Source organism: Heteronotia binoei, chromosome 11 (assembly GCF_032191835.1).
Source record: "Heteronotia binoei isolate CCM8104 ecotype False Entrance Well chromosome 11, APGP_CSIRO_Hbin_v1, whole genome shotgun sequence".
NCBI classification, from domain to species: Eukaryota; Metazoa; Chordata; class Lepidosauria; order Squamata; family Gekkonidae; genus Heteronotia; species Heteronotia binoei.
In genome coordinates, this window is record NC_083233.1 from 18950957 (window position 1) to 18975952 (window position 24996).

Sequence of the window (24996 nt, forward strand, 5' to 3'; positions counted from 1 at the left end):
ATTAACTCAATAAGTTCCTCACATATCGTTTTGGACACGTACAAAAGGTTGCCTTTTCCAGCATTGCCATACCGTGATATGTGAGCAGCCAAGAATGAGTCAAACCGACTTATCAATTTGAGTAGCCCCAAATAATTCCCATTATTGGGAGACCCAAATTTTTCCACTTTTCCTCGGAATGCCAATCCTCATTCAGCCAGTGTGCAAATGACTACTACAACATGCCGAAGCACATTCTCCCAGTAATTGTACTCCTCTTCAATTTGTTTTTCCAGTGGCTGTGTCAAGCATAAGCCTTGTTTCTGAGTTAAATATGTCAACATGGCATCTAGGTGAGTTGTACTTTTCCATGGTTGTCAATTACAGCAGTGTTTCGCCAGTCACTGAATCCCTAATTTCTAGCAAAATGTGTTGACCCTTAGGGCGCAAATAGTTTACAAACAAAACAGTAAACTGGTCCTTTTGAAGGAGAGTACAACAACCATTCTCTCTTGTAGTGTTCACCATTGGCTTTTATTCCAAACAATATCTTCTGTGAACAGTATCTCTTTGGCTTCCCACTGATGAAACTGCAACACGATTTGTCAAATGGCTCATTGCGGTGCTGACAGTCACTGGGTCTTCAAGCAACCCAATAAGTCACATCATCACCATAAAATTCATCCCACAACCCTGGGTCCTTAGCTTAGTTCATTTCATCCTTGGTCAGTTCTCTAAACTCCTTGGACAGTTCAAAAGCATTTACACATCTTGTTGTGGAAGTAGGTCCAGGTTGTGGCACTTCATCATGTGCAACATCGTCATGAATGAATGAATGAACTTTATTACAGTCATAGACCAATATAAAAACTATAACACATCATATAAAACCCTCCTAAAATACCTAAGATAGTATAAAATACCCTCCTAAAAAAACATAAAATACAATAAAATACATAAACATTTCCCCACCTATACAATCCAAGATAACTAAAATATAATTGAACCAATTTTAAAATTCAAGTCAGTTCCAATTTATATAAATCCTTTAAATCAGAATATATAAAAACATTTATAAACTAAAATTCCAAGAGATCATACAAGACATGCAGTTTCTTGTTTCTTAGTATGGAACTTCACAAGATAATGGCAAAATTTGGCTATCTGTCTAGAGATAGTTGGACTTGCATCCACCAAAAGTTTCTCCAAACATGCCTCGTCCGCGTCTGCCATTGGTTTAACTACAAACGGGGAAACAAACCTATCCCTCTGTACCTGGTGGAAAGGGCATCGAAAAAACATATGAGTCATCGACTCCACCTCTCCCATAGCACAAGGACAGCGTCGGTCTTCATACGGGACTTTTCTATATTTCCCTTCTAGCACCTTTGAGGGCATGGCTGCGCATCGAGCCAATGTAAAGGCTCTTCTGTGGGCTGGTACCTCCAAATAAAAAAAGTACTTGGCCGTCCTCATAACATATTTGGTCTCAGTAGCTGCTAAAAAAGAGGGGGCCTGTTCTAGATCTCTTTGTCTCTCTATATCGCAGATTCTTTGTTTGATAATACTTTTTGCTTTGGCATAGCTCTGCGCCAAGAGGTTTTCAAGTGAGAATCCTATACTTTCTAAGTTGCTTCTGACCAATTGCAGCCACCTTGGCCTATAGGGGTCTTGAGTTATTAAAGGGAAGAGGCCTTTTTTGTTTTTATGGATCCTTAGCCATTGACATGCCGAAGATAACATAATTCTGGCCTCAATTCTCATTTGCCCAGTTTCTAAACGCAAAAGGGCATTTGACACACCTGGCGGAAGCTGCAAAACGTTACGAAGAAATTTAGATTGCACTTTCTCGAGAGCCTTCAGTTTTTTAGCCGAAATGCCCAGGTTAATACCATAGAGCAATTGTGTTAACACTTTGTATTGGAACAGTTTCAGTGCTGCCGGAACATAGAAGGCCCCCTTAGAGCGAAAAAATCTCAGGATAGCGTACATTGTTTTCTCAGCTTTCTCCACCCTCATATTACAATGTTCAGTATAGGCACCTGTATTCTGAATTACCATTCCCAAATAAGTAAATTTTGTTACTTGTTCTATTTTCTTCCCTTTCATAGTCCAATACCTCTTCTTGGCTTTTTTGCCAAATGCCATCACTTTTGTTTTTTCAAAGTTTATTACCAACCGTTCATTTTCGCAGTACTTAACAAAGCTGTCTAATGCTCTCCGCAACCCAATAGGTGTTCTAGATAACAGTACCACATCGTCTGCATATAGCAGTACTGGAAGATGGCGAAGAGCCAGCTTTGGGGGGTGAAATTTAGTATCAGTCATATGTTCCACCATATCACTGATATAGTAGTTAAATAGGATGGGGGCCAAAAGGCAACCCTGTCTTACACCCTTCTGAGTTTTTATTGGTTCTGTAAGTAATCCCTGCATATTACATCTCACTCTAAGAAATGATTCTTCATGGAGTCCACGAATAAGAAATAGCAGCCTTTTATCAATATTAGAAGCCGCTAGTTTTTGCCACAATCGTTGCCTTGAAATGGAATCAAATGCTGCCTTTAAATCAATAAAAGCAGCATATAGAGCAGTTGTACCTCTGGCAGAGTACTTCCCAATTAGCTGTTGCAATATCAGGCAGTGCTCGATTGTCGACCTTTCTTTCCTAAATCCAGCCTGTTCCAGGGGAATAATTTCTTCTTGTTCCATCCATATTTCTAGTTTTTCTAAAAGATGTCTTGTATAGATCTTACTTATTATATTTAAAAGACTTATGGGCCTATAATTGGCGGGATTATTTCGATTGCCTTTTTTAAAAATAGGGACAACTATAGCTGTCCCCCACTGCTTTGGGATTCGGTCTGTTTGATTAACATAAGTGAAAAAAGATGCCAGAAATTGTGCCCACCAATTTACATTCTCTTTAAGCATCTCAGCTGGTATGCCATCTATACCTGGAGCCTTCCTATTTTCCAGTTGCATTATATGGGCTTTTATTTCTTGCGTACTAACTGGTGGCCACTGAGAGAAGTTCTCTATGTTACCTGGAAAAGAGGGTTGGACATTGTTATCATATAAATTCTGGAAGAAAACAGTCCATGTTTCCGCCGGAATAAACATGTCCAGGGGAGAGGCTATTTTAAACCCCCCAATCTTTGTTAATTTCCAAAAAAGCGCAGAATTTTTTAGTTTTACAGCCTGTAAAAACTACAACATGCTTTTTACAACATGCTTTCATTTTTGATGTTTACATGGGGCTGAAATTAAAAAGGGGAAGTGAGGGTCATTGAAATGACTGTCATGACTGAATTTGGCTCCATCATTTTACTTTTAAAAACACGCATTTTACTTTTAAGCATAGCCTATGACACTGCACCTCGCCAACAAAAAATGGAAGATAACCCTAGGGTGCACCATGATCAATTTGCACTAGTTTTATCAAGTTTTTTTTTTCTTTTCACCCTTTTCCCAACTTTGTGGTGCCCCCTTTGACTAAGCATGTGTTTAGTCTGCTTAATGGTTAATCCGCCCCTGGAGCCTCTTGGTATCCGTGCTTAAGTCAGGAAGTGTACGAACAAGGAAGTTGGAAACTAGATTGAAAATTGAAATCCAAGTCTTGACCATAGTCCAAAGGAGATTTAGTGATACTCATCTACGATCAGCCTTGATGGTCTGATAGCTCCTTCTCAAAAGCTTCCAGAAAAAGATTTGCCTATTTTTCCTTCTTTATATAGTTCTTTTTTTAAATATAGCCCAACAGCTGAGGAGTATTGTCCTATTAAAAACGGCTCTCATTTACCTTCTGTACCTCGTTAACAACAAGGGCTTTTTTTCCTGGCTGGGTGCCTGGGCCATAGCAGCTGCAAGACAAGGAGAAATTCACCTGGTGAAGGTTTTTCCAGCATCCTATTCCAGGAATGGGTTTATAGGCTGAATTTCTGCATACTGATAAAAGCAGTTTTTAAGACCACAAGCAGGGCCTGGTGGTAGAAGGGGAAACCATCTGAGAGTGTGAAGAGACACCTCATTTAGTTCACTTTACAAGGAAGGAGTTTGGGCGCAAAAGGCCTGAGCTTCTCCAGTTAAAAGGTCCCCAGTACTGGTTGAGTTGTCAGTTCTAAGCTGGAGAATTCCTGGAGGCTTTGGGGTGGAGCCTGAAGAGGCCAAAGTTTTTTTTGGGGGGGGGGGACGATCACATTGCAGGAGACTTCTGGAAACCCTGTAGGGCAGGAGTGGCCAACAGTAGCTCTCCAGATGTTTTTTGCCTACAACTCCCATCAGCCCCAGCCATTGGCCATGCTGGCTGGGGCTGATGGGAATTGTAGGCAAAAAAAACACCTGGAGAGCTACCGTTGGCCACCCCTGCTGTAGGGTTTTCAAGGCAAGTGACATTCAGAGGTGGTTGGTCATTGCCTGCCTCTGTATAGCGGCCCTGATATTCCAGCCTCGCTTAGCTTCTGAAATCTGATGAAAGGCTTTCTGGGTCAGGGAAGAAGTCAGCTGTTTGCTTCTATCCTAAACAGAATACAGGCACAACACAGAGTCCTATGGGATGCAGCCGACCCCAGTTCTGCCATAACCTGACTAGGTGGAGGGTTGCCAACTCCAGGTTAGGAAAATTGGGAGGTGGAGCCTGGGGAAGCCAGGGATTGGGGAGGGGAGGGGCCTCAGCAGGGTATAACAGCACACACTCCACCCCCCCCCCCCAAAGCAGGGGGAATTTATGTGTAATCTAGGGTTGTCAGGTCTGTGTTGGAAAATACCTGGAGACTTTGGGGGTGTATCCAGGAGGGGCAGGGTTTGTGGAGGAGAGGGCCTTCAGCGTGGTACAATGCCCTAGAGTCCACCCTCTAAAGCAGCCATTTCTCCAGGGGAGCTGATCTCTGCCAGCTGGAGATCAGCTGTAAAAGCGGGAGATCTCCAGTCCGTACCTGGAGGCTGGCAACCCTCTGTAGGTGGCCTCAAAGAAACCCACTTTCCCAACCTCAATGCCCCCTCTGCAATTAGGAGGAGGAAAATACTGTCCTGCCTCACGGGACTGTTGCAACGACTACCCCAGATAAAATGCACCCCAAAGCCCCATACAGCTGCCTAACCCGAACACATTGCTTCAGAAGCTGAGCAATCCAACAGGCAAGGCCCTGGATTCAAGCTCTGATTCTACCTTTGAGCTCCCTAGATCAGGGGTGTTGAACTCATTTGTTATGAGGGCCAGATCTGACATAAATTAGACCTTATTGGGCGGGACCATGTTGGGTTGGGCCCAGCCATGTGTGCACCTATTTAAGATTAGGTAGCAGAGATATAAATTTTATAAAGAACACAAACACACACATATATTTTAAAACTTAAAACATGCTGAAAATGTTAGCATTCATTAGTCATAAAGATGCTTTCTTTGTATTTCTCCCATGGGATCCAGGGAACTGGGCAAAGGAAGCTCTGTCTCTTTCCTTCCTTCTCCGGGGGAGGGGGGGGGAGAGGAGCCTCAGCCAACAGAAGGAAGAGAGGCTTGGCTCAGTAGCTCTGCTGTGCAACTGAGAGAGCCTGGCAAAGCAAGCTATTCCTCCCCAAGTGAGGAGCCTCAGCCAATGGAGAAAAGAGAGGTTTTGCTCTGTAGCTCCTGTGCAATTAAGCAAGCCTTGCAAAGCTAGCTGTGATGCAGAAGGAAGCAGGAGAGAGGGAGAAGGAAGCAGAGGACAGCCGGTTGTTCGCGGGCCTGATTCGGCTCCGGAACTGCATGTTCGACTCCACACCCCCTTGCCCGGCTAGATGGCCTTCGCCGAGCGCCACTCTCTCATCGCTCCAAGGGGCTGACTCCCTAAAGAAAGGCGCATACGCCCCCTGCCTAAGGAATAAGGGTGTCGTAAGCGCGCCCGGTTTAGCGGGGCCACCCCCTCCCAGGACCTGGTGGGGAAAGAGGCCCATTGCGCCAGAACAAAGAAGCTTTTCTTCCTTCCTCCCTTTTTCTCTCTCTCCCTCCTGCCTGCGCGGAGAGCACCGCTGGCGTGGCCAATGGCGAGGCGCCGCCCGCCCTTTGGATGGGGATTGGATCGATGGCGGGTGGGCGGAGGGCTCCTCCCGCGGCTTCTTCCGGGCTTGCGAGCGAACGAGCGGCTTCTCAGCTCGCCAGCAGCCCGGAGTCGGAGAGCAGGAGGCGGGGCGCACGGAGTGGATTCCCTCGCCTTTGCGCGCTCGCCTCTTTCGCGTTGCCCAGTTCGGCCACTTGCCTCAGCTGAGCAAGGAAGCCCCAGCCGGCCCGCTCCGCTCCCAGGATGGTCATCAAAGTCTACATCGCTTCTTCCTCCGGCTCGACGAAGGTAAAGAGCAGGCGGCAGAGGGGCGGCTTCCTCTCCCCTTTGTGCGCCAGCGGCAGCGCGGGGTCCTCGCCCAAGCGCCCGCGTTAGGGGCGGCGCTCAGAGTTTCCCCGGGAAAGTTCTGGCGAGGGGGCAGGGGGGTTGCCAGGTCCAGTTCAAAAACTAGCCGGGGACTTTGGGGGGTGGAGCCAGGAGACTTTGGGGGGTGGGGCCAGGAGCAAGGGTGTGGCAAGCATCATTGAACTCCAAAGGGAGGTCCGGCCATCACATTTCAAGGGACCTTCAAAGTGCCTTCCCTCCATTGGAAATAATGAAGGATAGGGGTGCCTTCTTTGGGGGCTCATAGAATTAGACTCCCCGGTCCCATCCTTTCGGAACTTGGGAAGTGTTTGGAGGAAAGGCACTGGATGCTAGGCTGAAAATTAGGTGCCTCTACCTCAAAAACCGGCCTTCCCTCCCGAGCCACAGATACCCATGGATCATTTTCTCCATCATGGGAATCGGTCTCCATAGGGAATAATGGAGTGCCCCGCAGACATTTCCTTCCCCTCCGCGCTTTCTGATGACCCTGAAGGTGGGGGGAGGGCCTCCAAACCGGGGGATCCCCTGCTCCCACCTGGGGATTGGCAACCCTAGCGGGATTGGCTGGGGTATCACTCACAGCGAAGACTTGGATGTGGGTCGCCGGGGTCTGTCTGTCTGCAGCAGCAGGAAAAAAAGTGCAAGAGTTCCAGGGGCGCCTGAAAGACGGACCCCAAGCTGGTGGCAGGGGAGGAGGTTTTCTGAGTCGCACCTCACAGCTAAAATTGGGACTGTTGCGTCTTTCAGATGCTACTGGACTCTTGTACTTTCTACTAATAAAGACTTGGGGGGTTGTGGAGGAAGGGAGGACGATGTCGTTTTGAGCCCCGGCTCAGCTCTGCAGTCTCTTTGCAAATGTTAATTGTGCATGTTGCGGGAGGGGGGAGAAGAGTATTGTTATTATTTTGCTCGCTAGGGGATTACACTGGTAAGTAAAATTTCCGCCCGCCTATGCATCAGCAGCTGCTGGTATTGGCTGCAGCCCTGTGTGCACTCACCTGTGAGACAAACCCATTAAATACCAATTGCATCACTCCAAAAGTTTTTACTGAGAGCTGGAAGGGGATTGAAAAAGGGGTTTGGGGCACTGGAGAAGCTGCCAAGCCTCAGCCGCTGACCCTCCTTTGCTGGAGCTCTGTGAATGGGACCTTGGTGGTATTGAGCATGTACAGAGTTCATTGCCTTACCTCTGAGTAATGTGGTTTTGGATTTAGGGGGAGAGGGCGTCTAGAGAAAAATGCAAATGCTGTATCATTCTCACTCTCTCAGAAAACGTGGTCAGTTTTAGTTATTTCAATTATCTTCTACCTTTCTCCTCCTTGGGGACCTAAAGCTGTTCAGTGTCAGAGGGCAGGTTTGTTGGTCTTTAGGGGAGCAGCTGGATTCGAATCCAGGGGAACCTTAAGAGACCAACAAGAGTTTGAGGGTCGAAACTTTTGAGAGTCAAAGCTCCCTTTGTCAGCTGCCAGCACCTCAGTTCATTCTCCTCTCCTCGGCTCCAATTCTCATAAGGGTGGAATTCTAGCAGGAGCTCCTGATGTAGCCAATCCTCCAAGAGCTTACAAGGTTCTTTTTTTGTAAACTCTTGGAGGATTGGCTACATCGGTGGGTGTGTGGCCTAATATGCAAAGGCTACCCTTTCTCATAACAATCCTGGGAGATAAGTCAGACTGAGGTAGGGACTGGCCCAAGATCACCCAGCGAACCTCCAGGGCAAAGTGGAGATTTGAACCTGTGTCTCCCCAGGTCCTAGTCCAGCACTCTGACCACTGTGCTACATGGGAATGCTCAGATTAAAAATACAGAAGTGCTTCTCCTTTTGAGAGCCAGTTTGGTGTAGTGGTTAAGTGCATGGACTCTTATCTGGGTGAACCCAGTTGGATTCCCTGCTCCTCCACTTACAGCTGTTGGAATGGCCAATTCCTCCTCCTCCTGGACTTTTGTCTTTCAGCTTCCAGATTCTTCCCCCTCCCGCCCCCTTTTTGCATATCTTTCTTAATGCTTGCTCATGCATCACCCCTCCTTCCAGTCCTGTGTTTGTGTGTGTATCTTAATGCTCGCTTGTGCATCACCCCTTCTTCCAGAGAGCTCAGAACTGCCTAGACTAAGTTCCCAGGCCATCTTCTGTTCTGGTGCTGCCTAGGCACAGGTCGGGGTAACTTCAGAAACAGAGTGATGTCATCTACGCCAGAGCATTGGCTGGCAGCCAGGTGTGGAATCAGTGAAAGCGCTGAAGTTTAGCTGGGGAGGAAATTGGACTGCTGGGAAGGGGAAGAAACCCGTTTTAGGGCCTGTTTGTAGCAGTCCTGTGCAAACTGGAGTAGGCAGCTTCTTGGAGTTGATAGGATGCCAGTTTTGATCCCGCTCAGAGTCCTGCTTGGACAGGAAGCCTAGAGGGCGGTCTTAGGAAAGGGGCGGGCTATTGCCTGGCCTCCCTTGCAGAGTTGTGTTAGGAGATTCAGAATGGACAAGAGGAAATGCTTCTTTACGTGGAGAGTGATTCAAATGTGAAATTCACTGGCACGATAGCCACAGGCGTAGACAGCCTGGCACGATAGCCACAGGCGTAGATTCATGGAGGATAGGTCTATCAGTGACTACTAGGCATGACAGCTAAAGGGAACCTCTTTGATCAGAACAAAGTTTGAGTCCAGTGGCACCGTTAAGACCCGCAAAGTTTAATGCTGGGTATAAGCTTTTGTGGAAGGTGCCACTGGACTCAAACTTTGTTCTGTTGCTTCAGAACAACAGAGCCCGTTTGGTGTAGTGGTTAAGTGTGCGGACTCTTAGCTGCGAGAACCGGATTTGATTCCATTTTTAGCTGCTGGAATGGCCTTGGGTCAGCCATAGCTCTGGCAGAGGCTGTCCTTGAAAGGGCAGCTGATGTGAGAGCCCTCTGAGCCCCACCTACCTCACAGGGTGTCTGTTGTGGGGGAGGAAGGTAAAGGAGATTGTGAGCCGCTCTGAGACTCTTGGGAGTGGAGGGTGGGATATAAATCCAATATCTTCATCTACCTCACAGGGTGTCTGTTGTGGGGGAGGAAGGTAAAGGAGATTGTGAGCCGCTCTGAGACTCTTCGGAGTGGAGGGCGGGATATAAATCCAATATCTTCTTCTTCAGACCAACATGGCTACTACTCACCTGAATCTGTCTCCACGTTCAGAGGCAGTCAGTGTCTGAATCGCAGTGCCAAGAGGCCACATAAGGGGGAAGGCCTCAGCTTTTATGCCATGTTGTTGGATCTCCAGGTTGGCTCCTGCATGAGACAGGAAGCTGAACCACTGGTCTGATCCAACAGGTCTGTTCTTTTGAGATCCCATGCAAGCCACCTTGCATGCCTTACAGGATGGCTGGAGTAGAAATGGAGCGATTCATAAAAACCCTTTAGGTCAGGGGTGTCAAACATGCAGCCCGGGGGCCGAACCAGGCCCCTGGAGAGCTCCTATCAGGCCCCCAAACAACTGGCTGTCATCTGCTTCCTTCTGCATAACAGCTTGCTTTGCTCAATCACATAGGAGCTACAGAACAAAACCTCTATTTTCTCCATTGGTTGAAGGTCCTCCCTTGGGAGGAAGGGGTGGGGGGGGGAGGGAGAGCGTGCATTGCCAGGCTCTCTCAGTCGCACAGCAGAGCTACCAAGCCAAGCCTCTCTTCCATTGGCTGAGGCTCCTCCCCCCCCTGGTCCCCTGGGGAAGGAAGGAAAGAGCCAGAGCTTTATTTGCCCAGTTCCGTGGATCCCATGGGAGAGATACAAAGAAAGTGCCTTTAAGACAAATGAGTGCTAATGTTTTAAGCGTTTTTTTTAAAACCTGATCTTAAAAAGGTACACATATGGCCCGGCTTGACTTGACAAGGTCTCATTTATGTCAGAGTTGGCCCTCATAGCAAATGAGTTTGACACCCCTGCTTTAGTCTTTTGCATATTTGCTTTTTTAATCTTCTCCTATAACTGTTTCACTGTAAGTGGGAACATGATTTTGCACGTCATCTGACACTCTTCATTGAAGCACAAGCAAGGATACATCAGTTGCCCTTTGCTTTTTTGGTTTCTTACGTTACCATTGGGAGTCTATTTTCATGCAGCCCTTTTACCTTTTTGATGTTCTTGAGGTGTTTGCTGTTCTCTCATCTGTTTTTAGGCTCCTGAGGTATTCCATGCCAATTTTTTGCAGTTGAGCAACCAGGTGTCTGTTTTAATAGTAATTTTCCTATCCAATGTTGCTTGTCGGGTGGGGAGGGAAACAAAGACAATAGCAGCTTCATCCTAAGTGGGGAGATATCCTGGCGCAGGCCAGAACTTTCCAATGGAAATGGTGTTGCACCAAACTTGAGGACAACCTTTATTGTATTAAAGAGACTCTAGCCTGCGGTGATCCAGAATCATAGAGGAACTTCCTAACTCTTGGGCCAGAGGCCTTTTAACTGGAAATGCTGAATATTTGTGATGGAGGAGGGGCTTAAACATGCAAAGCCTGGGCAGTATCACTGAGCTGGGGCCCAGTTCAGAAGCTGCGTTGAAGACTTAGCTGAATGTGGCAAATTTCAAGTTTTGAAAAGGGGGTGGGGCAAGTTCAGATTTCTTGCCCTCCCTGTTTGAAGGAAGTTCAGAGCAGTATGGGGAGGAGAGAGAATGTACAGAGATATGCAGACAGGTGCTTGCCTTTAGTATGGAAAAATGGGGAGCGGCACAGAGTGGTACAGCTGCAGTCGGAGCCCTCTGCTCACCACCTGAGCTCGATCCCAGCAGAAGCTGGTCCAGGTTGGCTCAGCCGTCCATCCTTCCGAGGTTTGTAAAATTAGTCCCCAGCTTGCTGGGGGGGAAGTGTAGATGACTGAGGAAGGCAATGGCAAACCACCCCATAAAAAGTCTGCCGTGAGAACGTTGTGAAAGCAACGTCACCCCCAGAGTCTAAAACGACTGGTGCTTGCACAGGGGACTATCTTTACCTTTTTTTACAGTTAAAAGATTTTTCTTCAGTTCTTCTTCCCCAGCTTGATATATTCTCTCTCTCTTTCTTTCCTTTGTTCTTTTTCTTTCACTCTTTCTGTCACTGCTTTGTGTGTTTTCTCTCTCTCTCTGCCCCCTCCCCCCCCCCTCTCTCTCTCTCACACACACACACACACACACACACACACACACACACACACACGGTCGCTTTCAATAAAGAGACAAAATCTGGATTTCAAATTGGCATTGAGTTAAAGTGTCTAATTTGAATCCAGACCACTGGATTTTGGATCTGGGCTGCTAAGACATACTCAGAGCCAATAAGGAGGAGTCATGCGTACAGTGGCTCTCAAGCAGCAGGAGTGGAGTCTGACTAGACTCTAGAGGAAGGCAACTTTCTGCAGTTGCTGCAGCCTTCCTTACCCCCTCCCCCATCATGCTCCCTTGGGCTGGTGGCCCCAAGGGGGCAGTGTTGTGAGGAAATGGAGCGGGTGGGGGGAAGCTGGCAAAAATGCCCACCACAGACAGGAAACGCCATTCCTGCAGAGAACCCACTGCCACACAGAAAGAAAGGCTTCATAAGTTCTTGCAAGACCTGCAGACATGGTCTGTGGTTTGCTTGGAGTATATTTTAAGTCCCTGCTTTTTTTAAAAAAAAAATGCACCTCCAAGCTGATCTGTGTGGTTTGTGGCATTTAAGCCAAACCAAACATGGATTAAATAGAAATGTACATCCTGGGTAAATGCTTGAGAAGTCCAAGTGAAGTCCTTGCTCCCCCCAAAAAAGACAGTGGGGTTGAAATGTGTTTCTTCCCTGGATGCTTTGCCCCTAGACTCAGGAAGCACAAATTTTGGGGTGGATACTCAAGGAGGAGGTATTCTGCACATGCTCAGAGGAGGAGGAAGATGATATTGTATTTATATCCCGCCCTCCACTCCGAATCTCAGAGCAGCTCACAATCTCCTTTCCCCTCCCCCCCCCCACAACAGGCACCCTGGGAGGTAGGTGGGGCTGAAAGAGCTCTCACAGAAGCTGCCCTTTCAAGGACAGCTCTGCGAGAGCTGTGACTGACCCAAGGCCATTCCAGCAGCTGAAAGTGAGGAGTGGGGAATCAAACCCGGTTCTCCCACATAAAAGTCTGCACACTTAACCACTGCCCCAAACTGCTACACTATCACACTGTCCCCCCCCCCCCCTTGTTTTTTTTGTTTCTTTCTCCTAAGCTAATAACAGTCTGTTTCAACTGGTGATACCATGTAAGGAGGGATAGAGAAAAATCAGGCCTCTGCTCTCCCCACACTGTACTCCTGATCCAAAATTGATCCCATGCAGCTGGTCTTACCCCTTTTTAAAAAAGGTGAACATTCTTCATGGCTCTCTCAACTGCTTTTCTGTAAAGGCTTTGGTTTTTCAACTGAAATGTGCCAGTGAATAAAAACCAAGATTTTTGGGGGGGCGAGGAGGGCAGAATAGGAGGACAGAATTGTGGCTCTTGGCGTTTCTGGTCAGTTATTTCGGGGGGGGGGGGGCAGAGGGTGTATTTTTCTCCTTGCCCCATGTAATTATCCCTGAGGAGCCCCTATATTTCACACTAGCTTACTGATTATACACAATGACTGGCTATTGTTAGTATAATTAAATGGACCTTATGTTTGGTATGTGTGCCAAAGGCATAAATTCCTTAGCTTAAGAAAAAAGAGAGAGAAAGAGTGACTGTTGTGTGGATAACCTTGCTGTAGTTTATAATGAGGTGCGAGAAAAGTAACCAAAGGGAAATGCTCTTAAATTGCACAGCCTTCTCTCTCTTTTGACAGAGCCAATTTATTCAAAAGCAGGCTGTTCGACTTTGCTCAGAATCTTCCTGTCTTTGCTGGTAGCCCTTTCTGAAAAAGCTGCATAGGAACTCCCATGTGTTTCAAAACTCTGCTGGGGTGTTCACTCACAGAGAGAAGTGGTTTCCGCTCATGCAATGAGCTGCCTTCTTCCCTTGCATAAATACACTTGCAGTTTTTGCAGTTTGAGCATCTTGCCAAAAGAGTGGTGATGTTGGAATACCATGTCTAAACTGATGTGTTTAAGATGATCCAGTTCCATGCGGATTGTGCTGCTTCGTAACCACAGAGAATATTGACCAATCCGTTTGGCAGGGAAGGATGTAAAGGAAACACCTCCGGGGGTGGGGAGAGAGCTGGGGTGGTTGTGTCTGTCATCCAAATAATTATGTGTGTGTGGGGGGTGGTGGTGGTATTCAAATGCTATATTATTCCACTGCAGCTGCCGAAATTTGCCAAATGGGCTGCACATCTCATTGTCTAAAAGAACTCATCCCACAGGCGCCTACTTGATGTTATTGAGAACCAGTTTGGTGTAGTGGTTAAGTGTGCAGACTCTTATCTGGGAGAACCAGGTTTGATTCCCCACTCCTCCACTTGCAGCTGCTGGAGTGGCCTTGGGTCAGCCATAGCTCTTGCAGAGTTGCCCTTAAAAGGTCAAAGGGAAGGGCGGGGTATAAATTTGCAGTCTTCTTTTTCTTCTTCTTCTTCTTCTCCTCCTCCTCTCAGCCCCACCCACCTCACAGGGTGTCTGTTGTGGGGAAGGAAGGTCAAGGAGATTGTGGGCCTCTCTGAGACTCCAAGAATCAGAGTAGAGGGAGGGATATAAATCCAATATCATCATCTTCTGCATCATCATCATCATCTTCATCCCAAATGCATGGGGCAACATGTGGGTGGAGCTCTGTCATAGAGGTCTCTTCTGTAGAATCGCCTTGGCAAAGGGGTGTGGATTCCAAACTATCTGCCTGCCACATGTAAAGTTGTGTGGGTGTGGAGGGATCATTTCAGCCAAGCAAACACTTTGTACAGATAGGACGCTCTGCTCACCCCACACACACTCATAGAACTGGGGTTGTGCATCTGAAGGGCTCCTGAATCTGTCACCTGACGGCTCTATTCAATAATGCATGCAGAAAACACGATAAAGCGGAAATCTGTGTCACGGTTGTTGCCGGAGGTGGTTGCTGGCAGGCTATTTTAACAGTTGGCTGCAGTGACAAACTTAGCCGGTGTCTGCGTTGAACAGAGGGTGCCACTTCAGGAGTGTCCTGAGGAAGTGACCTCCTCGGTCAAAATGTGGCTGTCTTTTCTCAGGACAAATAGCTCCTAATAAAAGGACAGGTAGAAATGGAGGAGGGAAAGGCTTCTTTCTGCACCTCTTCTTCCAAAAAAACGCACAAAACATCCACTCCAGCAAAGATTTTTGGCGAAAGGCCCTCAGTCCTGCCCCAGCTGAAACGAAGCTTAAGTGTGTGATTGCCCTTGCTGTAGCAGTCCCTCTCCTGTGCTTTCCTTGATGTCTTCATCTCCGCTTCCGTCACACCCAAATTGAGATGGATTTTCTCTGGGATCAGAATCCAGCTTTGCTTGGTTAATTCATAAAGTGTTGCCTGTATTGATGGCAACGCGTAAATAACTGTGAATGACCTCACCGAGGCTCGCACCGACTCAAAATCTTGGAGAGTTTCTTGCCGAATAAATAATGTTTTGGATGAATTCCCTGTTGTGTCATAAGATTACCCTTCTCCGTTTGGAAGTTCCCCAGGGAGGAGAGGCAGCCAGGTATCAAAAAACCCCAAAAATGTGCCACCTGAATTGTCTTCTCTTCTTTGGCTGTTGTCGTCCTTCTCTTGCTGCTCCTGACTTTCTGGAACAGGGGTGTCAAACGTGTGGCATGGGAGCCATATCAGGCCCCCGGAGAGTTCCTATCAGGCCCGCGAGCAAGTCTGCTTTCTTCTTCCTCTCTCTTGCTTCCTTCTATGTCACTGCTTGCTTTGCAGGCTTGCTCAATTGCACAGGAGCTACAGAGCAAAGCCTCTGTTTTTTCCCAATGACTGAGGCTCCTCCCTTGGGGAGGAGAGATCTTGTTTTGCCAGGTTCTCTCAGTCGTGCAGCAGAGCTACTGAGCCAAGCCTCTTTTCCTTCTGTTGGCTGAGGCTCTGCCCCCTCCCCATCCCCTGGGGAGGGAAAGAAAGAGCCAGAGCTTCCTTTGCCCAGTTCCCTCAATCACACAGGAGAGATACAAAATCTTTAATTGTGTATGTCTCTGTCCGTTTTAAAGTTTATATCCCTGCTTCCTGGCATTACGTTTTATGACACACATGGCCCAGCTTGTCAAGGTCTCATTTCTCTCAGATCTGGCCCTTATAACAAATGAGTTCTACACCCCTGCTTTGGAACATGTGACATGCAGTGTCGGAGTTCTACTGGAGCCTCTTTCCTTGTCCACTTCTGGTCAGGAAGTATTAGAAAGACCCTATCTCCCATCCCACCCACCTGCTGCAAACTTTTTGTATGTGTCAGCAGACTGTGGAATGGGTTTGGTGTCTGCAGTTAATCAGTGGCTGATTAGCTAAGTCAAAATTTGTAGACTGTCCCCCCACAAACCCCTCCTTCACAAGGGAATTGGTTTTTTAATAAATAAAATGTGTACCGTTCTGGTCACCATACCCCCAAAAGGGCATTTAAGAGCTGGAAAAAGTACCGAGGAGGGCAACCTAAGGGGAGAATATGATAGGGGTTTATAAAAACACAGATGGGGTGGAGTGGGTTGACAAGGAGAAATTTCTTTCCCTCTTCCAAATCCTGGAACTTGAGGTTGTCCAGTGAAGCTGATGGGCAGTAGGTTCAGGATGGACAAAAGAAAATACTATTTTACACTGACAGACTTATTCTCCATTAATCTGTCAGTAGCTACTAGCCACGGTGACTGAGGGGAAGTCTCCACGTGCAGAGGCACTAAGCCTCTGAATCCCAGAGCCAGGAGGCAACATCAGGGGCAGCCGGCCCTCCCATCAGTGTTGTTGGCCCTTTAGAGCAGAGGTTCCCAAACTTATTTGACCTAACGCCCCCTTTTCAGAAAAAAAATTACTCCGCGCCCCCTTGGAACTCTACCTTCAAGAAGTGGACTAAAAGATGCAGTGACATATTTGCACACAGGGTAAACAAAGATGTTGTAAAGAAGACACTTTGAAGCTTGAAATTCTAAAATTATTTTATAAAATCAACCATAGTAACATTTGCATACACAGAGAATTTTTGAAATTTCTTTATAATTATTATCCCACCATCCCTGCAAGTGGGCTCAGGGCAGGTAACAGCAATTGAAATGTAGTATACAATGCATCACTTACATTATATAGAACAATGCACAAAACCAATGAAGATAAAATATGCATGTAGCAGTAAACAGGAAAAGCAATAGGCAGTCTTGAGTTCAATTCACCAATTAGTTCTGGCTTGCAAAACGTTGTGGTCAGTTAAGTCCTGCTTCTCAGTCTTGCTCATCCACTTATCTTTCAAATAGATTCAGTTCCAACAAACTAGCAGCCCTGCAGTCTCTAACTTGAAAGAGAAACTGCAAGCAACCTTGAGAAGCTGCTAGCTGTAGCAAGTATTGGCTAGGATAGCTAGTAAGGTTTTTTGTTTCTGTGTTTCTTGTTTATCTGTACACCTCTATTTTTTTATTCTGTCTTGTAAATAAACTGCATCCTTCTTATATTTTAAGTGGAAGGAGTTCTGGTCCTCATTACCAGTCTAATTGGGTGAATTTGCATTAAGTAGCAGACAAAAAGGAACCCTCTATTTTTTTTAATGGGAATTTTCCTCTAAATTAGAAATTCTGGATACCTCCCAGAAACGTGATGTTTTGACACCTACCACCCTCTTCTCTTCTTCCTTTATGCTTCCACCGCCCCCTTATTTTTACTCACCACCCTCCAATTGCACCCAAGGATAATACCGCCCCCCTGGATTGTTCCAGCGCCCCCCCGGGGGGCAATATTGCCCACTTTGGGAAACACTGCTCTAGAGGAACTGGTTGGCTACTATGTGAGACAGGATGCCGGATTAGATATGCTCCAACAGGGTTCTTCTTATTTTCTTATGAGTAAAATTAATGGGACAGTTGGAACAGTGTGTGCCTTTAAAAATAGCTTTTGTTTTCCTGCTTCTCTGTTGATGTATTTATTAATGGTGAAATGAATTTCATACACAGATCACTTGGGCAGCTTAAGATTTTGTCCAGTCTGTTAGATAGCTGGGAAAAAGCAAAAAACCTCCATCATCTTTGGTTGCTTCAGATGCTGCCAACAAGTATGGCCAGCCACTTCCACGTTCAGCGAACAGGGCTTGTTTGAAATATCTGGAAAGGATCTTGCATGGGGCAGTTGCTCAGGCTGTGCTTTGCTGGCATTTAGAACAGATACCCTTTTCCTGCACTAGATACTTTTTTTTCCCTGACACTGCCCAACTAGAATGCTGCTGATGTTTGTATATAACCCTCAAAGTCTCTCTTTGAGCAGTGCAAAGTGCCATTCAGTGATTGAGCAAAGTGTACGGAAAACTACAGGGTGCAAACTAAACAACCCAGACTTAAAGCCATTGTGGCAACAAGTTTGTGTGCCCCTTTTCCCATGATTTTGCATTCTAATTCACTGCCCACTTTTCTCTCTGTTTAGGACTGTTGGCCATTCCATCCTATTGTCTGATGAAGTGTGCTTAGAGCACACGAAAGCTTACATTCTGAATAAAACTTTGTTGGTCTTAAAGGTGCAACTTGACTCCTGCTTTGCTCCCATTGCAGTTACGTTTAGGAATAGTCTTGGCCCATTTGAACTCTGCCCGCTACTAGCAATGTGCTTTTTAATTTTGATTTTTGTTCTTTGTGTTCCTGCGCAGTAGGCATGGACCTCTGGGGTATTTTGCTCTTTTTGGACGAGCATTCAGCACAATGAAATGGCATTAAAGGCTCCAAAATTCCAGCAAACAATGATTATATTAATATTGAATGTGCGGCTCAGGGAATTTGGCACACACTCTTGTCAATAAGCTTCTTGCCAAGGTCAGAATTTTTTCAGCGCTAAGGCTGCCTTTCTTTTTGACACTGGGTGGGGCATTGGTCACTTCTTGTTTTCGCAACACTTTTTAAGGCCAGACCTCATCCTGCCTGGAGCAGATTTCCTTTAAAGGTCAGACAGGTAAGGAGCTTTTGCTGTTTTAGAGAGTGCCTGTTACTGTACGAAGCATTCTTACTCCAAACCACAAGGCTGAGTCATCTCATTTGGTATTGTCTATTTGGATTAGTCTCAGGCAGAGAAAGATCTTTTCAGTGTTTTTTCAATAGATGTTGCTAAGAATTACATCCGCGGCCTTCTGTGTGTAACCTGCCATTGAGTTGTTGGCCCTCCCTTAACGATGGGCTCATTGTGAGGTTGTAGCGTTCCTCCATAATACTTCCTCTTCATCCTCTTCAGCTATTTCTGTAACTCAGTCATATAGCTAAACGTATGGGTTTGGTCAACACGGTACCATTATTACTGAAAGCATCCATTGCTCAGAAATTGGCAAACAACACGGAGAGGCGTAGCAACCAGCGTTGGGGGAGAAATCATTCTTTTCAGATGCCTGGTGGTTTTAAATTTGCCAAGAAATGAACTACTGCGGTGAAATCCAGTGTGCTTAAATGCCATCTCACAGATCTCTGTATCAATGCGATGGTAATTAAACTCAGGGCTGTGTAGAAACTGATACGGTTGCTCGCTGACCTGTGTAATGGATGTGGAGATTTTCAAAGGCTGATAATGTTTCTAGATCTCATGGTCAAAGTGTTATCTCTGCTTAAAACAAACAAAATCTTTAATAGGCCTCCTCTTAAAAGTCCTTCATCTTTCTCCCTTTGATAGCTGGTAGAACAGGTATAACCTGAACCTATTAAAGAGGAGGAAGAATCAGTCAAGGGTCCTAATAAGACCAGCTGTTATGAATCCAGCAAACAGTGGAAAGAAACAGAGAAAGAGAAAGCAACTTTCCCTACCTGCATCTTATGAAGATGCCCATGAAGATGCCCATCGGTCTACTAACTCCAAAACACCAGAGTACGGGCCTTTTCAGTTGCGGCACCTGCACTGTGGAACCAGCTTCCGGAGGAAGTGCGGGCCCTGCGGAACCTCGACCAGTTCCGCAGGGCCTGCAAGACCGCCCTTTTTAGACAAGCCTATAATGACACTGACTGCTGAGTTGCCTGGTACAAAGAACCGCCATCTATAAGATTATCTAAACTGGCAGAACCAGCGCCATAACAGTTTTATTGCTGCCAGATATATTTATATATATATAGTGTAACGTAAATTATGTATTTTAACTTAACTGACTGGTTTTTATATGTTTAATTTTAATTGTTAAATTCAAAGTTTTATTATTTATGTTAACATGTAAGTTGTTGTTAGCCGCCCTGAGCCGCCTAGGCGGGGAGGGCGAGATAGAAATAAAAGTTATTATTATTATTATTATTAACTGAGAGCAGTGTAGTGGTTAGAATTATGGAATCAGAATCATAGAGTTGGAAGGGACCTCCAGGGTCACTTAGTCCAACTCCCTGCACAATGCAGGAAACTCACAAATACCTCCCCCTAAATTCACAGGATCTGCATCATAGGATGGCCATCTAGCCTCTGTTTAAAAACCTCCAGGGAAGGAGAGCCCACCACAAGAGTGTTGGACTTGGGTGTGGGAGATTCAGGTTCAAATCACCGCTCTGCCATGGAAACTTGCTGGGTGACCTTGGACCAGTCACACGCTCTCAGCCTTATCTACCTCACAGGGTTGTTGTGAGGATAAGACGGAAGGCAGGGAAATGATGAATGCCACTCTGAGTTCCTTGGAAGGTGGATGGCATAAAATGTACCACATAATATTGTCAAATAGGCAAAGAAAGGCTCGCCTCACCAAGCCTGCTGCCAGAGATGCTACTGGTTGAACCTGGTGCTTTCTGCCATCAAGGCATAAAAAGGTAAAGGTAGTCCCCTGTGTAAGCACCAGTCATTTCTGACTCTGGGGTGACGTTGCTTTCACAATGTTTTCATGGCAAATTCTTTAAGGGGTGGTTTGCCATTGCCTAAGAGCCCCGTGCCACAGAGTGTTAAAGCTGCAGTACTGCAGTCCTAAGCTCTGCTTACGACTTGAGTTTGATCTCCGGCGGAAGCTGGGTTTTTAGGTAGCCGGCTTGAGATTGACTCAGCCTTCCATCCTTCCGAGGTCGGTAAAATGAGTACCCAGCTTGCTGGGGGGAAAGCGTAGATGACTGGGGAAGGCAATGGCAAACCACCCCGTAAAAAGTCTGCCATGAAAACGTTGTGAAAGCAACGTCACCCGAGTTGGAAACGTCTGATGCTTGCACAGGGGACCTTTCCTTTCCTTCCTATTGCCTTCCCCAGTCATCTACACTTACCCCCCCAGCAAGCTGGGTACTCATTTTACCAGGTCATGAGTAGAGCTTAGGACTGCAGTACTGCAGCTTTACCACTCTGCACCATGGGGCCCTTATGCCCTCAAGGCATAAGTTCTGCTCATTGAGATGCATCTCTCCCCATGGCTCAGCCCTTTAGTTGGACCAGGAAGTCAGAACTCCTTAGTTGTAGATTTTCTGGGCTGTATGGCCATGGTCTTGGCATAATAGTACCTGACGTTTCGCCAGCAGCTGTGACCGGCATCCTCAGAGGTATAACACAGAAAGGTAGAGTTCTCTCGGTGTCAAAGTGAGAACTCCATTGCTTTTTTTTTCTTACATCTGGAGGCAATAGAATTTCTCTTATCCTTTGGTTCGGCTAATATATAGTTCGAATACTTTTTCTGGCAACCTCCTCTTATTTGAATTCTCTCATGGGCATTTACGAGAACTGACTGGTTTTGCAGATGAGCGCACAGGGCTGGATACTGTGTGAGTGCGACAAAACATTTGGCCTGGATGAGGGAGATTCTTGACTTCCCGTTTGTCTTTGACAGCCTGCCAAGGTCTGGAAGCCATTGAATAATATTTCCCCTCCAAACAAGGTACGCTTGTTTTTCTGTCTCCTCCCCCCTCCCCCCAAACAATGCAGTCTGTGAGTTGCCGTCTCTCATTTGGATGGATTTGTGTAACTTTCTGTAGACAAAGAGGTGTGTGTATTGCACTTTTTAAAAATAGGGGAGGGGGACACAACTCGGTACCCTCCCCACAAATATGAATTCTGCTGTTTTATAAATTACGAACATTTGTTGGGATTTGTTCTGGCCGGTCATGGGCCAAGGTAGAATCAGCTTGCTTTAACAATAAATAAATACCCTCACCAGGGCTTTTTTTTTTGAGCAGGAATGCACAGGAATGGAGTTCCAGCTGGCTTGGCGCCAGGGGTGTGTGGCCTAATATGCAAATGAGCCCCCTGCTGGGCTTTTTCTACAAAAAAGCCCTGTGTGAAACAGAAGAAGACTTCAAGTTTATACCCTGCCCTTCTCTCTGAAACAGAGACTCAGAGCGGCTTACAATCTCCTATATCGCCCAACAACTTGTAAATTGGACCCATGCCCTTCCTGGCTTATTAAATCTTGCCAGGGGGATCTTAGATATCCTGTGCGGGATATCATAAATAGATCCCTAACGGAAGGGCACTTTCCAACGCCACTCAAAGAGGCTGTGGTCCGTCCCCTCCTAAAAAAACCATCTTTAGATCCGGCCCAATTGGCACATTATCGGCCGGTTTCTAATTTGCCCTTTTTGGGTAAACTTATTGAGAGGGCAGTGGCGATGCAATTACAGAATTTCCTGGAGGACGCTTCCATCCTTGACCCATTTCAGTCCGGCTTCCGCCCGGGACACGGGACGAAGACAGTGTTGGTCGCCCTAGTAGATGACCTTCAACGGCATCTGGATCGGGGTGGCTCGGCGGTGCTGATGTTGTTAGACCTGTCGGCGGCGTTCGACACGGTCGACCATCGGCTACTGACGTGCCGCCTCGCCGACGCGGGGATTCAGGGGTTGGCCTTACAGTGGCTTTCCTCTTTCCTGGAAGGTCGGGGACAAAAGGTCGCAGTAGGGGGGGAGCTATCCCAGAGGCGCACACTTGATTGTGGTGTGCCCCAGGGGGCGGTTCTCTCCCCGATGTTATTCAATATCTATATGCGGCCTCTTGCCCAGATAGCCCGAAGGTATGGGCTGGGGTGTCACCAGTATGCTGATGACACCCAGCTCTATCTGCTGATGGACGGCCGGCCGGTCTGCGCCCCGGAAAATCTGGACCGGGCATTACAGGCCGTGGCTGAGTGGCTCAGACTGAGTGGGCTGAAGCTAAATCCTACGAAGACAGAGGTCCTTTGCTTGGGTCGCCGCGGCCCGGGGGGGGGGATCCCCCTGCCAGCTTTTGACGGTGCGCCGCTGATGGCGGCGGACAGAGTCAGGAGCTTGGGGGTGCTGTTGGAGCCTTCCTTAAAGATGGAGGCTCAGATAGCAGCCGCTGCCAAGTCCGCATTTTTTCATCTTAGGCGGGCAAGGCAGCTGGCCCCCTTCCTGGAGCGCGACGACCTAGCAACAGTGATCCATGCTACGGTCACCTCGAGGTTGGACTACTGCAATGCCCTCTACATGGGGCTGCCCCTGTCCCGGACTCGAAAGCTGCAGCTGGTGCAGAATGCCGCGGCCCGGCTGTTATTGGGTCTCCCAAAGTGGGGACACATTCGGCCGGGTCTTCGGACTCTGCACTGGCTTCCAGTGATGTATCGAGTCCGGTACAAGGTGCTGGTTATTACCTTTAAAGCCCTATATGGCCTGGGACCTGCCTACCTGAGGGACCGTCTCTCCCCATACGTTCCCCAGAGAGCACTGAGGTCAGGAACACAAAATCTCCTCTCTATCCCCGGGCCAAAAGAAGCCCGCCTGAAAGTCACTCGAGATAGGGCTTTCTCCGTTATGGCCCCCACTTGGTGGAATCAGCTGCCGGAAGAGGTGAGGGCCCTGCGGGACTTGGCTCAATTCCGCAGGGCCTGTAAGACGACCCTCTTCCGGCTAGCTTACACCTAGCCGGGATGGAACTTGACGTAACTGGCCTGCCATCTGTTTATATAAAGTGATATGTTATTGGTTTTAAGCTGCACTGTTTTTATGAATTGAAATGTATTGGTTTTAATGTTTAAATGTGAAGTATTTAATTGTTTATATTTAAATTGTTAAATTGTTATTGTTGGAAGCCGCCCTGAGCCACTCCTGGGAAGGGCGGGATACAAATCCCGAATAAATAAATAAAATAAATATCGTCTCCCCTCACACCCTGTGAGGTGGGTGGGGCTGGAGAGGGCTCTCACAGCAGCTGCCCTTCCAAGGACAACCTCTGCCAGAGCTATGGCTGACCCAAGGCCACTCCAGCAGCTGCAAGTGGAGGAGTGGGGAATCAAACCCGGTTCTCCCAGATAAGAGTCCGCACACTTAACCACTACACCAAACTGTCTCTCAATGGTGATGTCAGGAGGTGTGGTCTGATATGCAAATGAGTCCCTGCTGGGCTTTTTCTACAATAAAAGCCCTGACCCTCACTATTCTCTTCCCATGTGTCTGGGAGCATCTGCTTAGAAGAATATTCCAGATCCATGAGAAAAAGCTGGGGGCCTTGAGGAGGAGAGTGTACCGAATGCATATGGCTGCCGAGAGTAAAGACACCGGGGGAGGGGGTGATTGTTGAGGTGGGCACACAAGCAATCGCACTTGTGGTCTGGAATCCTTGCCTGTTCTGAGGTTGATGTATCTGCTGGGGACAAAGCAGCTAGCGCATGAGTGGATGAGGTACAGACGGTACTGTGTGGTATTTTCTTTTTTCCCAATAATTTTTTATTGGACGTTTTGTTATGTAGCAATACAAACTTGTGCATTATTTAACAGTATTAACAAATAAATACTTTTCCAAGTCACTGGTGTCAGACTTATTTTTACAAGTAGATAACTGCATACATTTACCATAAACGAAGAGCTTCTATAACCGTAGGTGTCACAGATCTTTCTTGTAGGAATTCTAAAATTGGAAACCAGACAGCTGTGTTCTCTGGTCTAAAATTCAGTAGCTAAGCTTCTGGTGTCATAGGTACTGGGTAGTATTTTCATTGGGTTTTGCCATGTGGCCTACAATGAACATAAGAGAAGCCATGTTGGATCCAGCCAATGGCCCATCCAATCCAACACTCTGTCACACAGTGGCCAAAAAACCAAAGTGTCATCAGGAGGTTCACCACTGGGGCTAGAAGCCCTTCCACTGTGCCCCCCTACCTAAGCACAAGAATACAGAGCATCACTGCCCCAGACAGAGAGTTCCAACAATAAGCTGTGGCTAATAACCACTGATGGACCTCTGCTTATCCAATCCCCTCTTGAAGCTGTCTATGCTTGTAGCCGCCACCGCCTCCTGTGGCAGTGAATTCCACATGTTAATCACCCTTTGGGTGAAGAAATACTTCCTTTTATCAGTTGTAACCCGACTGCTCAGCAATTTCATTGAATGCCCCCGAGTTCTTGTATTGTGAGAAAGGGAGAAAAATACTTCTTTCTCTACCTTCTCTATCTCATGCATAATCTTGTAAACCTCTATCATGCCACCCCGCAGTCAACGTTTCTCCAAGCTAAAGATCCCCTAGAGTTTTAACCTTTCTTCATAGGGAAAGTGTTCCAACCCTTCAATCATTCTAGTTGCCCTTTTCTGTACTTTTTCCCAATGCTATAATATCTTTTTTGAGGTGTGGTGACCAGAATTGTACACAGTACACCAAATGAGGCTGCACCATCGATGAAACTTGGGGTTCTCAGGCTACTAAGGTCTGTG

The 24996-nt window shown here is 47.0% G+C and overlaps 1 protein-coding gene across 1 annotated transcript in view; it reads left to right on the forward strand.

Moving 5' to 3' along the window:
• The first annotated feature begins 6024 nt into the window (after positions 1-6024).
• The window catches only part of SH3BGRL (SH3 domain binding glutamate rich protein like), a 58237-nt gene continuing 39265 nt past the window's right edge, over positions 6025-24996 (forward strand). Inside the window, exon 1 of the mRNA XM_060249938.1 lies at positions 6025-6302. Coding sequence (XP_060105921.1) covers positions 6258-6302 — 45 coding nt within the window. The 5' untranslated portion in view covers positions 6025-6257. The remainder of the gene's footprint in view (positions 6303-24996) is intronic.